Below are 16548 nucleotides of genomic sequence, written 5' to 3' on the forward strand. Positions count from 1 at the left end.
AAGAGAACAAAATACCACTAACATCATCCTATGTTATCTTAAATATTTATGTTATAAAAAAAATATAATGAGAATGTCAAATGTCACTCTTTAATTTGATGATTACCAGTTATTTGGGTCTTTAGGGCGTCTACTTGGGTTGTTAGAGTGGAGACTTCTTTTTCCCTTTTTGTGAGTTTCTCCAGAGTTTCTAATAGAAAGAATGAAGTTATAAACACAGGCATAGAAAACATTTTTCACATTCTGAAATGCCTGAGTGAAAATGTTTATTATTACCATGGTGATTCACTCTGTTTTTCGTTATAGCAACTACGGTATAATTACAGATTAAAAGAAAAATTAAACATTATACCAGAAGGATTTAGTAAACCACTGTCAACTTAGTTATGTACACTAATGTTCAAGTTTTGGTTTTCGTTCCTTGATGAAAGACATACATACTTTTAATCAGTTATGATGCATTAAAGTGATCAAATGTGACAGTTAAGACATTGAAAATGTTATAAAAGATTTATATTTCAAATAAATGCTGTCTTTTTGAAATTTAAATTGATCAAAGTGATCAAATCTTTTAGAACATTATAAATGTCTTAACTATTTCAAATAAATGCTGTCCTTTTGAAATTTCTATTCATCTAGTAAAAATATTAAAGGGCTGATGAACTGAGAAATCAAATTTTCCTCGAGCTTTTGACATCTAAGAGGTCATCATATTATAAGAATATCCTGTAAGTTTCAGAACTGAAAACGTTCTTGTTAGTCCAATAAAAGCTTTTGTTGACACCAGCCTCAGCAAACGAAAGTGGGGAACTATGACGTCAGAGAGGATAAAACACCACCCCCGCAGAAGAAGATCAGCGCCTACTTCAACACGGCCGGTTTAGCCCCGCCCACCGATTCGCGCATTACACGCATAGCTAAAGAACATAGGCCTACCTCGTGATGACAAACCGGATCAAGCTACCAAGCAATACAAAATACTGTGCAGTGCCTGGTTGTGGAAGAAGACAGTCGCTGCATAAGCGAGTGAGTTGAAACTCATTATAATATGCAAAACTGTTATCCACTCACAGCAGTGGGCGTTTACTTACAAGTCTTCAGTGCGAGACGCCCATAAAAAACCGAGCGTTTTTCAGCTAGGCTCAAAACTAGGGTAGAAAATAGCCTATTACTTATTCATTTTGATGTTTTTGAATGTAAAAACCAAGCGAACGTCATAAGTTGACCTCAGACAACAATATAAAAAAATTTAAAAAGCCAGTTCATGACCCCTTTAAGCAGCACAACATTGATAACAATAAGAAATGTTTCTTAAGCACCAAATCAGCAAATTGATGAATGATTTCTGATAGATCATGTGACACTCAAATAAAAAAATATATATTAACAGTTATTTTAAATTGTGATTTCATATTACTGTTTTTACAGCGTTTTTGCTCAAAAAAATGCAGCCTTGTAAGAATCTTGGCAATCAAACTGACCATCGGATCAATCTCAACAACCCCAAACCTTTGAACAGTAGTGTACATTATTTGTACATTAGTTACAAGATACAACATCATTTGTCATAATTTGTACACGTACCTTCCATATTCTGTTTCAGTTTAATCTTCTCTTCAGAGTTGTCATTATTTTCGATCATCTGGATGGTGAGAAAATATTGAAAAAAAAACATATTTAAGTTTACCCCAGTCAACAATTTCCAAAGTTTGAACAGGATTCATTTTGTAATCTGTGCTATAATTTGGAACTAATATGATAGGATTTCAATGTGATCACATAAGGATCATCTAGGGCCAGTTGTTCAAAGGTAAGCTGATTGGATTTTGGTTATCGGATTGGATCAAATCTTGAAAATGGGTTGTTCAAAAGGGAAAGAAGGAATCTGAAATCAGATTAGAGCAGGGAATCCAATCCTAGTTTTAATCTGGATCAAACCTTCAGTTTGTGTTGTTCAAAACTTGTCAGTGGTATTTGGATAACTTTGATCCAAAAAAAAAAAAAAACAAAAAACAGGATTATCCTGATCCCAACAGGGGGTAGGATTTCAAGGTGGATTTCAGGAAGAAAATGTAGTAAAACTTTAAAATTGGTCAAATAATACATTTGTATCATTTAGTGTATATACTTTTATTTATATTTTGCACTTGACTTGTGTAACCATTGTAACAGTGATAAAGTAGACATAGGCTAACAATTAAACTATTCAGTATAGTAAAGTAAAAATAAACTAAAAATTATCTTGTCCCCATTTGTGTTTTGTCTCAAAATAAGAAACACTTACAGTGACCCCATGTTGGCTCTTCTACCTGTTTTTTACATAGCTGGTAGCCCACATTGTAATATGTTGTCCCATTTAGAGCACTGGTAATCTTGAAAACTGTGCATCTGGATCAGGGTGATCCAGTCCAATGTTGCTTTGAAAAACCGGCATAAAAGTAAGACAGATTACCTGATCCTGGATAGGAAAAAAATGGGATTTCCAAATCCGAATCATTTTGATCCAGATTAAATGTTTTGAACAACTGGCCCCTAAGTATCAAATAAGATCCCAATGGATCCTAATGGAAATTTCACACTATATTTTTCAGGTTTATCCAGTAGGATCTTCATGTTTATTAATTCCATTTGGATCCTTTCGGACTGGTTTCAAAGATTAGATTTTTATTTAATCTACAAGATAGCATTAATTACAACTCTACCCTTTTTTAATGATTAAAAATGATAAAATGTGTACTGTCCCAGAGGTCACTGACATTAACATCCTGGGTGTTGTGATCCGCCTCCACAGCTTGCAGTCGGTTCTCAGTGACCCTCAGCTTCTCCTGCAGAGAGAGGATCTCTGCTCGGCTCTGAGCCTCAGCCTTCTGCAGGGCTTCATAATCGACCATCTTCTTCTCAACCAGCTCCAGCTGCTCTTTAAGAAGTAGGGTGTCATTTTTATGCTCTTCATGGGACTTATCCATCTCGCTGATCCTAAACTCTGCCTTTTGGAGCTTCTCTAAAACCTCCTTGAGCTCCAGAGTATGCTGGTTGCTTTTGGTTTCCACCTGGATCTTCCAGTTCTGCTCGCTCTCCTCTAGCTGGTCCCGCAGATCCTGAAGTCGGGCACGTAGGTCTTCGCGCTCTTTGGCCATCACGGCGGCATCAATCTCATGCTTGGCCTTCAAGTTTTCTAGCTCCAGTTGATGCTCCATTTTTAAGCTCTCCAGAGCGGCCCTCATCTCAGGTGTGGTTCCTTCACCCTCTCCGTTTTCACTGGCTCCACGATCTCCCGTTACTGAGGATTTTAGTTCCTCCAGAGCACGTTGATGGTCTCCAACCAAAGCGTCAAGCTTGGCTTTCCAGTTGTCCATCATCTCCATGTTTTCACGAGTGGCCTGCTGAAGTCTTTGCTTCAGGTCAGAGATCTCTTGGCCCTGACGATCTGTGGTGGCTTTAAGGCGTTCAACTTCTTTCTGGCTGGTGCTCAGGGACGCCTCATACCTCTCGCGCAACTGGCTGCTCTCTTCGCGGCGTTCGCGGCCTGCGGAGAGAAGCTGTTCCCGCAAGACCAGAGTCTCCGAGTTTAAGCCTAGCCCGCAGTCTCCAGCATCTGTGCCTGGGCCGGAGGAGCTTCTCTGAAGCCGAACCTGGAGCTCCTCGACCTCAGCCTTGCGCAGGGCCAGTTCCTCTTCCAGCTGCATAACGCGACTCTTCTCCTCAACTGTAGTTTGCTAGAGGACAGAGAGAGGGTCATAAATCTTGCGTCATAAACCGTTATTATGCCAAAGCCTCCAGTTCTTCTGCTGAGTGGCAACTCTCAAAGGATTTAGTGATTTTTCAATAAGACCTTTGACCTTAGTCTTAGGATTTAATTAGTGATTCTAAACGCAGCAAACTTTTTGGAAAAATCATTTTAATGACAAAATAGTGATGAAAATAACATTATAAACTTGCACTCTGACATTATTTGAATGACAATTACAAATTTTCATTATTAAAGTAAAAAGGTAAATCTGTAATATTGCAATGAAAGTAATTTTAGTCCAGACAACAATTTTTTCCCTTTAAATACAATATATTTCCATGATGCACAGTTACAAATGAACTTTACAAATTTTGCATTACAGTAATGAGATTTTTTAGAGTATATCAGACTACTGAGAACTGTGTATTATAATACTACTAATAATTATAATTATTATGATTGTTATTATTATTATTATTATTATAGAGGGAATGCATTGATGTCACTTTCCCCCCCGCATAACCCCCCTCAGCCTGACTGAGTGGCAAAAGATCTGCTGCGTGACTGGATTTAATAGGGGAAACTGCGAAAATGCGACAAAAACAAACATTTTTTATCAATTTAAACTAAATGTTGGACTCAGTATTGTTCCTTACAACTTACTAAAGATCCAGTGATCCATGGATATTGACATGCACACTGTAAAAACCTGATGAGTTAGTTCAACTCAAACCGTTTGAGGAAACCGATTGCCTTAAATCATTTAATTTTATTAACTCAAACAATTTAAGCATAAGAAAATATTTGATTTTGATTCCAAGTAACTCAATAACTTATTGTTAAGATAACTTGGGTAAATAAAGTTAATATATACCTCCGATTTTTGTCAAATCTAGATTGTAGAGTCAATCGCAAAGCTCTTTCCCACTTTATACGTGTTGTGTTTGTTTTTCGCCGCATTCACGCTGAAAACAAATACAGCTGCTCAGTCTTTTTGCCACTCACTGTGGGTAACTGCAGGCACTCCGGCCGACGGTGACGTCACACACATACCCTCTATACTGGAAGCAGATAATAAGGAAGTATTTTTTCCAATTAAATTTAAAAACAAAAAAAATATTAATATTGTCTATCTGTAAAAGCCAATGTTTAAATATTGTGCATTCCTAAATAAAAATTGTAATGCTGCTGATAATCCGAATGAAATCTCTTAGAGAGTTGCCAACTAGAGATTTGCAACTGGAAGGCATGAGAAGCAAACAAAGCATTCTGCTTGGCCTGCAAACATTTCAGTGAACGACCATTTCTTGAAAAATGGCTCTCGCATGTGCAAAAAAGCAGATATAGTGCAACCTAAGAAACTACACCAGCATTCTTGTTGAATTCAAGGCCAAGCAAGCGTTCCTCAATCTGTCCATCAAGAAGCAGCCAGGCAAATATGAAATGGCACAGCACACAGCAAGTCCAAAGGAACACAGGCAATTACAACTATGATTCAAACTATGTTCAAAGAAAATATATATTTCAAGATGTTTTTCATTTCATAGAGCACACCAAATATAATGTTAGTCATTGTGGAGTCATCTGGAAATGTGATATTTCCAAGGAAAGAGGTTATCAGAGATCAGATAATACTACAAGAGTTCATGAAGTCTCAAACCACAAGTGAGAAGTGAGAGGAGCACGCATCTAAATATAATGTTCATCTTTAAAGAAGAAGGTCACTCTAAAACCACACAGTATGTTACTCCCTTTATATCACCTTGACACTCTTGCCCAGCCTCATGGGTGCTGGCTGGAACCTGCCTCTGACCTGTTAATGATAAATGTGAAATCCTTTTGATTAGAGTGCCTGGACTGTGCCGGATTCACTCACCATCATTCACAATGACAGCCAAAACTACACTTTTACATTTACTGAAGTAAATGTGTCTGGTGCTTGTCCACGCAAAACTACCACCACATTGCTAGGCCCTTGCTAGGGTGTTTATGGTGGTTAGAGCCCGTTCTCATCCCAAAGCGCCATATAAGACGCTTTTGCAAAAGCGTAAATATCCAACGCACATGGCACCCTTTAACGTGAAATGAGACGCAGATATATTTGGGCAGAAGGCGCCCCCTAGTGGTCTAACCCTTACCCTACACCATACCTAAACTTAACCATTAACCGAAGCGTCTCATTAGACGTTAAAGGGTGCCATGTGCGTTGGATATTTACGCTTTTGCAAAAGCGTCCTATATGGCGCTTTGGGATGAGAACGTGTTGGTGGTTACTAGGGCATTTGTGTTTCTGTGTGTTTGCTAAAGCATTGGTAACTAGTTGCTAGTGCATTGCTAGTCACTTACCGCTCTGAATCGGTTCAAGGAACGAAAACAAAAACAACTACATTTTAACAGGAACATACAAAAAAATTAAATCAAGTTTAAAAATTCTGAACAGAAACACTTATTTGAAATTACGACTAACTGGTTAATAACGGTATTTTATCGTTCGGTTCAAGAATTTAATTTGGCATCATTCAACAAATCATGAATTCAAATAGTACGGCCACTATGCAAATGTGACGTTGGATGCGTATCCAACGTGAGTGAAATGACCGCGCTCGGCTGTAAATTCATCTCATGTAAGTCGCAAGGCAACGTAATGGCATTAGCTGTAGGATCGCAGAGTTTTTCCGAGGATAAGTCATCAATGGCAGGTTATATCCAGCGCTGGTTAGTGTAGAGCCACTACTATTTAGGAAATAATAATATTTTTTTAAGCCCTGCTTACTTGAGTGTTAATGATGTTGTTGTTGGTAGCTAGGGCATTCCTATGTGGTTGCTAGAACATTTTTAGTTATTTCAGGTGATCACTAGGTTGTTACTAGGAAGTTTCTATGGTATTCTGGGTGGTTACCACGGCATTGCTACAAGGTTGCTAGCATCTTCTGGGTGGTCGCTAGGCATTGCCTGGTGGCTGTTAGCAACTCTGGTTGGAAGCAAGTGTGTTGTGAGGGTGTTCTGGGCGTTTACAAGAGCATTGCTAGTTGGTAGCTAGGGTGTGTTTTACTTTGTAGCAGCTAGGCCATCGTTAGGCAGTTGTGAGGGTGTTCTGGGTGTTTTCTATTGTGTCCTGAATGCTCACTTGGATGTAGCCAAGTAATGGATGTAGTTGTTAAGGTGTTTTGGGTGTTCACTAAGTTCTTACTAGGGAGTTCTTGGTGGTCACTATGGTGTTGTTAGGGTATTGGTAGTGGTCACTAGGGTGTTACTAGGGTTCTGATAGGGTGTTGGTAGTGGTCACTAGGGCATTTCTTGGGAATTCTGGGTGGTCAATAGAGCATTGCTAGGCAGTTGTGAGGGTTTCTGGGTGTTTTGTATAGTGTTCTATGTGCCTGGTTGGATGCATCTAGGTAGTTGCTAAGGTGTTTTGGATGTTCACTAGGTTCTTACGAGGGTGTTTTGAGTGGTCACTAGGGGATTGCTAGGCAGTTGTGAGGGTTTCTGGGTGTTTTGTATGGTGTTCTATGTGCTTGGTTGGATGTATCTAGGTAGTTGCTAAGGTGTTTTGGATGTTCACTAGGTTCTTACAAGGGTGTTTTGAGTGGTCACTAGGGCATTGCAAGGCAGTTGTGAGTGTTTCTGGGTGTTTTGTATGGTGTTTTATGTGCTTGGTTGGATGTATCTACAGTAGGTAGTTGCTAAAATGTGTTGGGTGTTCACTAAGTTCTTACGAGGGTGTTTTGAGTGGTCACTAGGGGATTGCTAGGAAGTTGTGAGGGTTTCTGGGTGTTTTGTATGGTGTTCTATGTGCCTGGTTGGATGTATCTAGGTAGTTGCTAAGGTGTTTTGGATGTTCACTAGGTTCTTACGAGGGTGTTTTGAGTGGTCACTAGGGCATTGCAAGGCAGTTGTGAGGGTTTCTGGGTGTTTTGTATGGTGTTCTATGTGCCTGGTTGGATGTATCTAGGTAGTTGCTAAGGTGTTTTGGATGTTCACTAGGTTCTTACGAGGGTGTTTTGAGTGGTCACTAGGGCATTGCTAGGCAGTTTTGAGAGTTTCTCTGTGTTTTTTTTATATGGTGTTCTTTGCACTTGTTTGGATGTAGCTAGGTAGTTGCTAAGGTGTTTTAAGGTGTTCACTAGGTTCTTACAAGGGTGTTTTGAGTGGTCACTAGGGCATTGCAAGGCAGTTGTGAGGGTTTCTGGGTGTTTTGTATGGTGTTCTATGTGCTTGGTTGGATGTATCTACACTAGGTAGCAGTGTTGTAGTCGAGACCACCTCACTCGAGTCCGAGTCGAGACCGAGACCAGAGAGAGTCGAGTCCGAGACCAGTGAGGGTTGATTACCTAATTTACTTTTATTTACTTAGAGAAATCCATTTTTTTTTTACTGAATTTACTTAGAGTTTAAAAAATATGATCAGTTTAGGGTAAAAAGGCCACATAGTAGGTGGTGTTAAAAGTAATTTTATTACAATTTGTCATGCGCAGTTGCGCACTAGAAAATCACTAATCACTGGGCGTGTCAATCAATTTAAAGAAATATTTTATTAACATACATTAATAATCATGAAAAATATTTTGAATTGAACTCGAGTGGACTTGGGAATAAGTCCGAGTCTTAAAAAAAATGTTTTCCGAGTACGAGTCAATTCCGAGTGCAAATGCACACGAGTCCATGACAAGACCAAGACCATTAAAATATGGTCCCGAGACCGAGTCCGAGACGAGTCCGAGTCTCGAGTACTACAACACTGGTAGGTAGTTGCTAAAGTGTTTTGGGTGTTCACTAAGTTCTTACAAGGGTGTTTTGAGTGGTAACTAGGGGATTGCTAGGGTGTTCTGGGTGTTTTGTATGGTGTTTTTTGCACTTGCTTGGATGTAGCTAGTCAGGTGCCACAGTATTCTGAGTGGTCACTAGTCTATAACTAAGGTGTTTTGGGCAGTCACCAGGGCGTTGCTAGGATGTTCTGGGTGGTCACCAGGGTGTTGCTATAGTGGTTCCACCACACGTTTCTAAGACATTCCTGTCTACAGCACAAGGACTAATAAGAGGAACAGGGAAAAAAAATGCATGACCAATGATAACAGTGATGCCTTAGCATTAATTATAGAAAAACGAGGGGTACAAATACAACGTTGATGTGTCAGGGTGAGTTTTATAACAACCCCACAGCCTGGAGTCTATATTTCACAATATAAAAAAATTAAAAATGAAGGCTGATGTGGGGAAGTGAAATCAGAAGATAACGTCTCAACTCCACCAGAGGGTCTCGGGCAGATGCTTAGAGAACAAGAAAAGGATAGCCATGAAAAAATTGTTTGCAAATGAAAGGTGAAAGCAGTTGCTGGCTGTCAGGAGCAGTGCTGCCCCACAAGAGACAGACTAAGATCTCCAACATCTCCAACATAGCTGGAGTAAAATCCAATTAATTCAAGAATCTAAATGCAAAAACAATGTGTGAGATTAAATTTGATCCAAATCTACCAAAAGATTGAAATATCGGACCTTTTCTGATTCAGTTGCTTAGACAAAATATATCGAATCAGTTGCACAAATTAACTTCCAACAGCCCTAACAAACAAGTCAGCTTTTTGTGAATGATGGAGATCCTGGTCAGTCAAGCACAAGCAGTGGAGGCCCATAGACATGAGCTTTAAAAAAAAGTGGCAGAAACATGACAATGGGAGAGATGGCTACAGTGTTTCCTCTCCCTGCATGTTTACCATATTTTCCTCTAACTCTTTCTGAAGCCGCTCTGCTTTGGACTTTTCCAAATGCAGACACTGCTCGAGCTGCCGAATACGGGCATGCTCCAGTTTGGTCTGAGTCTAAAGAGAGAAAAAAAGGGGGGAAATAAAAAGACACGAGAGAAAGAGAGAAAAAAGACACACATAGGTAGCAGAGAAAAAGATTAACAGGTCTTTGCTATGCACCAATCATAATACCAAAGTGTGAAGAGGTTTAAAGCCAGGAAAGAGTGTTTTTAAATTCAGCATGACAGTATAGGGCTGGATGGAAGGACATGCGTTTAAAATGATATTTAAATGTTTATGTTAAATGTTTAAATGTAAATATTTTGATGTTAGTCAGATTGGACACAATATTTATTTTTTTTTTACAAATGAAAAGTAGTGTGTTCAGCATTTCGTACAGTCACCAGGTCATAGATCATGTCTGATATTCAAAACGCAAGATTATTGAGGACTGAAAATATTTGGAAAGACATTATAAATGTTTTAGCAATTATATAACTCAGTAACAGCATCATTTTTCTTTTCTACGAATCAATTATCTAAGAAATCCTCCAATTTAACAAAAAAAAAACCAAACAAACAAATAACACACCATCTTCTAGTAAAGTAGTAGTAAAAATGGAAGATACCTCCAGGTCTCCTTTGGTAATGGACTCTTCCTCGACTCTGAACTGAAGATCTTCCACTTTCCTGTCATAACACATAATAACCACCAGGTGTCAGGACATTATTCACTTTTTTGTTTGTTTTACTGGCAGATAAAGAAGTATTGGACTTTAGGCTGACACCTATTGGTGTGCATGCACCATCACACAAAAACAAAAGTGTTTATTTTTTTGTGAACAGTAGGCTGTGATGTATCAGTGTATTAGTAAGCTGTGTCGCCCTGGTTATCTAGCAAAGAGCACAATTATATATCTCATCATATACTGCAGGTTGTAATTAAGAGAACATAAGAACAGTAATAAACATTTTGTTGCATGTCAAATTAAACTCTATTACCAATGTATAAAACCATGTACAAATTCATGGATAATGATTAGCCAAATAAATAATCCCTCTGAATATTACACCTTTTCCTTGCAGTTTATATTCATAATTAAAAAAAAGTAACGTTTTTGTTATTGTCCAGTAGGAAATACTTTATTTCTATTTGAAACATAGTATGTATATTACTTCTGAATCAGCTCCTCACTGGATCACACTGTCTTTACAATATTTTTGGAGAACTCTATGATCAACCTTTTTGACTTGAAAGCATTGAAGGCCCAACACATTTTTTTTAAAGGCCTCTCAATACAAGGTAAGATATTTTTGCCAATACTTCTGTTACAATTACGAAAAAGCTGCTTGTTTTTAATATTTGCTTAATAATTGTTTTATAAATACATAAATTGGAATGCAGTCAGAACCAACAGTTGTGTGTGCAATGTATTTTTTAACATTTTAAGATTAATTCAAGTTTAATGAATAAATTAAGACCATTTCATTGTATTAATAATAACATTAGAATTAATTGCATATAATAATATATTTCACATGAATAATGTGAAGTCACCCAGTGGTCCCCTTGGATGTTTGCCAAGGCCCCTGATTTAGAACCACTGATACAGACATTTTCTTTAAATATCAGAGGGAAACAGACATAATGAAACTGCTGTTATTTATCTTTGTCTAGAGGACATCTTAAGAAAAAAGTGCCCCAGCTTACCCCACTCTCATCTGCTCTTCAGTTTTTTGGGTTTAAAAAAAAATAAAAATAAAAATACTTTGTTCACCTTTAAAGGGGGGGTGAAACACTCAGTTTCATTCAATCTCATGTTAAACTTAAGTACCAATAGAGTAATAAAGCATCCATCATATCTCCAAAAAGGCTTAAGTTTTATTACATTTATAAAAGAAAGATAGGCTGTACCGAGTCTTTCCGGAAAATGCCGAGCGGGTGGAGGCGTGCCGTGTGGGTGGTGTTTTCAGAACGCCATGTCATGCTCGAGTTTTAGAACATTTGTGTGCATCTACTCGTAGTTTGTGAAGACATGATTTGGTTTTACAATAAACAAACAGACACCTACAGTAGCCACCTAAACAAATGTATTTAAAACCAAGCGTGCCGCACAAGCCCTCAAAACTGAAGCCAAAACGATTAAAACTCGACCGCCCCCCTGTGACCGGTCCTAGTATAGCTCATAACCCCCGCCTCCCCATGTTATTCAATGGGACGCGAGACCAAATAAACAATTCAATTACACTTCACATATCCTTTTTCCGCAGATAGTTTCTGTCATTTACTGTAGTTTCTATCATGTTGATGTAATTTCAAGTGTTCGTTTTTAAAATAAATTTGTTTTTAGTTAGTTATGTGATGATAAAAACGGTGTTCTGCCATCATGATTGACAGGTTCTCTGTGCGAGGTAGTCACTGAAGCACCAGCGGACTTTTTTTAATAATGTTGATTATGTGGTTAGTAGTTGTATTTACCTTATTTTAACGAGGTTCTGCAATCAGCAGACATCATTGGAGAAGAACGAAGCAGACAGAGGCCACTTAATGAAAGTGCGGGGCGTTTGATTCAGCGAGAATGAGGGCGCGGCCTTGATTTCACGGCTTTACTTCCTGCTCACGACTGCGCATGTCTGGTCCCGAAACAAGCAAGTGCGCAGACTCAAGTTCCAAGATGTCAGCGTCATATCGAGACACTGGTGGCTTCAGTTCTCTCCGATGGAAAAGAGCGAAGGGGCGTCGTCCATCTTTTTTTACAGTATATGATTTAAACAAACACACACCATACATCGCATGCTCCAGCGGTTCCAACGCAAGACCGTTAACCTTTAGTGTTGGGACTGCTCCATCCTTGAGAACTAAACGATTACTGTAGCAAATCCGGCTTCGAATTGAGCCTTGTTTATAAAAAAAAATCATCCTCGAAATGCATGGAACAAACAAGAACACTTGCACAACTGTGTTGATGTTCTGGAAAAACAAACTCCATCCACTGGTCCATTAACGCTTGATTCTTTGGGAATCTGTGCAGTGTTGTATTGCCTTGGCAACCGAAAACACACTTCTTTGGTGACATATTACAGCGCAGCCGATGCACAGCGCTTTGATGGTCATAGGTTACGGCTATCGCTCATCAGCTGCGCGTGCCCTTCCGAGAGAAGTGCCCTTACGACCATATAAGGAAATTCCGCCGCATCCGACGTCAAACGCGCCCATACTCGAAAAAAAACTTTCCGAAACTTGTGACAACCAGGAAGGAGTATTTTGAGAACAGAAATACTCAATGAAACATATTACTTAATTTTTGAAACTTTGTCCATGTTTAGCATGGGAATCCAACTCACTATGCATGAAATAGCATTTCACCCCCCCCCCCCCCCCCATTAAGTGAAGAACAATGACTCAATAACACTAAGTTGATAACAACAGCAAATGTCAGGATACTACAATATGATGTGAGGTTTAAAGGGTACCTATTACGAATTTTTGAAAATTGCCCTTCATGTAGTGTTTAACATAGATCTAAGTGAACGAAAACATCCTGCAAAGTTTTAAACATGAAAGTTTATCGTATACAAAGTTATTGTCTCTCAAAAGTAAGAGTCGACTCTGAGTCGCTGATATGAATCGTTCGCAGAATAATGCTTTTCCTTTGTCTAGTTGACGTCAACTTGACAAGTTATTTGAATAAGAAACGCCCACTTATCGCGCTCGGAGACGCCAGGGAAAACCGGAAAACAATCATGTTGACAAGACGCTGTGTTTTGAAGTGCGACGCAAAAGCGAACTTGCCAAATGAGGAGCATTTGAAGACTAAGTGGCTGCCTGCAGTTCATATATACAAGTATACCACACAAGTATAGCCCAAACCGTGTTCTGTGTTCGTCATTTTGAAGATGATTGCTTCACAAACCTAAACGCTAAAGTATGGATTCGCGAGCCGGCTCTAACGAGCTGAGGATCTGAATCGGGTGTGTTAAATAAGGGAGACATACACAATATGCAGAGCAGTGGGTCGCGAGGACTGGAGTTGAGAACCCATTTAAGGTGATAGGCGTTCCGTTTTCGACAATCTCTGCACAGAGAATACCAATCACAACTGACTAGGTCATCTGACCAATCACCGCAGATTAGCGTCACGCAAAGGCGGGTTTTGGAAAAAGGACTCGCTAAACGATTCATATGGGAGTCGGTGAGCAAATCAGGTAAAAATAAATGCATATTATAAGACAACAAAAGTGTTTTTTGTCATTGCATGCTTGTAAAACTGTTGTTGGGGACTCCCAGAACAATATTAGGAACATTTTAAATGCCATAATAGGTACCCTTTAAAAAAAAAACCTCTACCTTCTCTCTTCTTCAAGCTGATTGGCCAATTCCATTTTGTCTTTCTGAGTGCCTGCCAGCACAGCTCGGACTTGCTGTAGGTTGCTCTCTGCCTCCGTTGCATACTGAATGAGATAAGAGAAAAGGTCATTTGTTCGTGAGAAATTCATATGAATGTGCTGTTAAATGGAGTGTATAAGTTTGCATCTGCGAGTAAGTGTAGTAAATGAAATGCTCGTGTAAGTGTTGTGTTTATATGTGTGAGTCACACCTGCAGATGTCCGGCCTTCAGCGCCGCCAGCTCTTTTTCCACCTCGCAGATACGGCTGGTTGCCTTGGCGACCTCGGCCCGCTCCAGGTCTCTCTCGGCCAGGAGCTGCTCTATGTGCTGCTGTTTCTCCTTCAGGGCCTCCTGCAGAGCCGTGGTCCCAGAGATCTTCCGTGCGTACCTCGACGACGTCTCGGTCAACTGCGCGACAAAAAGGCAAAACGTTTTGTTCAAATTTGTTTATTTTTTTCTTCATTGGAATGCTACGAAACTTGATAACGGAAAAAAAAAAAAAATCATGGACATGATTTGAACAGGTTGAGGAAAATAGTCACACGGTCACGATTTTCATCTAGTGAAAATTTTTGGTACTGCGGCCAAACTAAATCTTACTGAAAGCTTATTTTTTGAGATACCAGGCTCAAATTTTGAACAACTTCTTTATGGCTTTGATTTTCTCACAGTTTTAGAGTAAAACAAAACGCAGTAGTTCAGTGCGCCGGCATCATAAAATTTAAATAAAGACAACATTTCTTTTTTTTTTATTAGATTTTAAATTTTGACAATAAACACGCCAAAAAGAAACAGAACAAACAACAACCTATCTACCAATCCCACCCACCAACCCCGCGGTCTCTTTGGGGTACAAAATGGACAGATAAGTCAACAGAAAAACAGTCACAGGAATGATAAAACATTAAAAATAAAAAATAATAATAAATAAAAATAAAAAATAGAGAAATGGGATAAAGTGTTAAAGTGTTCAAACTGAGTCCTGAACATTGCTTTGCGCAATATACTTGGAGACCTTATCAGCGGCTGTTGTCCAAATTTTTAGTGTTGAGATTTGAGCCAAGTTCACCCGAGCTGTGGATATTTCTAACGTTATAATGTCCTGAAGTTGAAACAACCACTTGAATATATCCAAGGTATGTGGTGGGAGCCAGTGTTGAGCTAAGAGTTTTTTTGCAGACGTTAAACCGGTCAGGTAGACAATTTTTTGCAGCTTAGAGAAGTCAAACTCAGAGTCATCATTCAGCAATAATACAGAGGTTATCACCGGAATCAGATATTCAATGATTTTCGATAAGATAAAGACAACATTTCTATTGCAAACCCCTCCATGTTACGGTTGTTGTTTTTGGCGTATGCCTATTGCTTATCAACGCAACATCATAGCTAGGGGTAGGAATCTCTAGGCACCTCACGATTCGATTCCGATTCAGAAGGCTGTGATTCGATGCTAAAGCGATTATTGATTATTTTAATCTTTTTGTGTGTGTGTGTGAGAGAGAGAGAGACTATAAATAATTTGCATTAAAGTACAATACTTTGTACAATAAATATTTTGCTCCACAGTGTGGACATGAATAATTTTAGATCAGATTCCAATCAGATAGGCAAATAATATAATTGAATAAAAGGCCTAAAGCATTCAAGATTTACTTAAGATTTTGAAAATATACACAACTCAAAAGGTCCTACCTTCTTTCATCCAACCCTGACTCCACCCATTCGAAGAACATGGACGCGCAATCATGCACTACTCTCTCTCTCTCTCTCTCTCTCTCTCTGTACCAGGGCGACTTGCACTTACCGTGACTACGGTAAGTGCAAGGGGGACATTCGTGGGAAGGGGGTATGGTATGACCGTTTGATTGACACATTTTCTGTCCAATGATTCTAGGTGGTCTTGGAAATGATTGGCTGGAGTTTTGAGTCCTGCCTGTTCCACAGATGATTAAATTGCTTAATTTTCATTTCAGTGCTCCTAACTCAGTGGCTGTAAGTGGGTTAGGAATAGAATTAAGTGATTTTGAAAAAAAAAATGGTCAAAAAAGAAAATCACATACCCCATTTTTAATTTGATCGAGTTAAATTTAACTTTCAGGTCTATGCTCAAAAAGTGAATAAATGGATTATAAATACAGCGTAAATATAATTTAGTACCATAAAAATCCCCTAAAAATACAAAATATTAAATAAAAAACATAAATAATGAATTTCAATGAATTAAAAATAAAAATAATTATTTCAGTCATTTTTGAACGACATGTGAAGAGCACCAGAGGTTCTTATCAAAAGAAAAAAATGCATAATATTACCCCAGGACAAAAATAAAGTGATTGTGACATTATGACAGTGGCATCAGGAAGCAACGCTGCAAAATGTCAAGACATTTGTGATTTGCACTGGCACTTTCTTCATGACGTTTTAAAGTGTCTTACCAGGCCAGTGCGGCTGGGTCGCCCCCCTACGCTGGAGGCCACAGAGCTGACAGAGCTGATGGAGGAGCTGGAGGGGCTGTGAGCCAGAGACGACACACCCATGGCCATACGCTTGCTCTTCTTAGCTTTAGCCGGACTGGTGGATGGGAAGCCAATCCGGATCACCTTGTGGATCGGAGCAAAGAGGCCAAACTTGGGTGGGCACTGAAAATATCTAAGGAGAGACGGAGAGAATACGGATGTGAGGGAGGAAA

General features: G+C 39.1%; 1 protein-coding gene across 3 annotated transcripts in view; it reads right to left on the reverse strand.

The window, feature by feature from the left end:
- clip2 (CAP-GLY domain containing linker protein 2) overlaps nt 1–16548 on the reverse strand; it is a 67366-nt gene that overhangs the window by 9626 nt on the left and 41192 nt on the right. Inside the window, exons 5-12 of one of the 3 annotated variants that reach the window (XM_039661787.2) lie at nt 16295–16508; nt 14070–14267; nt 13820–13923; nt 10101–10161; nt 9442–9546; nt 2757–3716; nt 1585–1642; nt 107–190 (exon numbers count right to left, since the gene is read on the reverse strand). In XM_039661787.2, the coding sequence (XP_039517721.2) occupies nt 107–190; nt 1585–1642; nt 2757–3716; nt 9442–9546; nt 10101–10161; nt 13820–13923; nt 14070–14267; nt 16295–16508 (1784 nt within the window). Of the gene's footprint in view, nt 1–106; nt 191–1584; nt 1643–2756; nt 3717–5492; nt 5544–9441; nt 9547–10100; nt 10162–13819; nt 13924–14069; nt 14268–16294; nt 16509–16548 lie in introns of all 3 variants that reach the window. The other 2 variants (XM_039661788.2, XM_039661789.2) reach the window with 2 other exon arrangements.

Source organism: Pimephales promelas, chromosome 4 (assembly GCF_988280905.1).
Source record: "Pimephales promelas chromosome 4, fPimPro1.hap1.1, whole genome shotgun sequence".
NCBI lineage: Eukaryota > Metazoa > Chordata > Actinopteri > Cypriniformes > Leuciscidae > Pimephales > Pimephales promelas.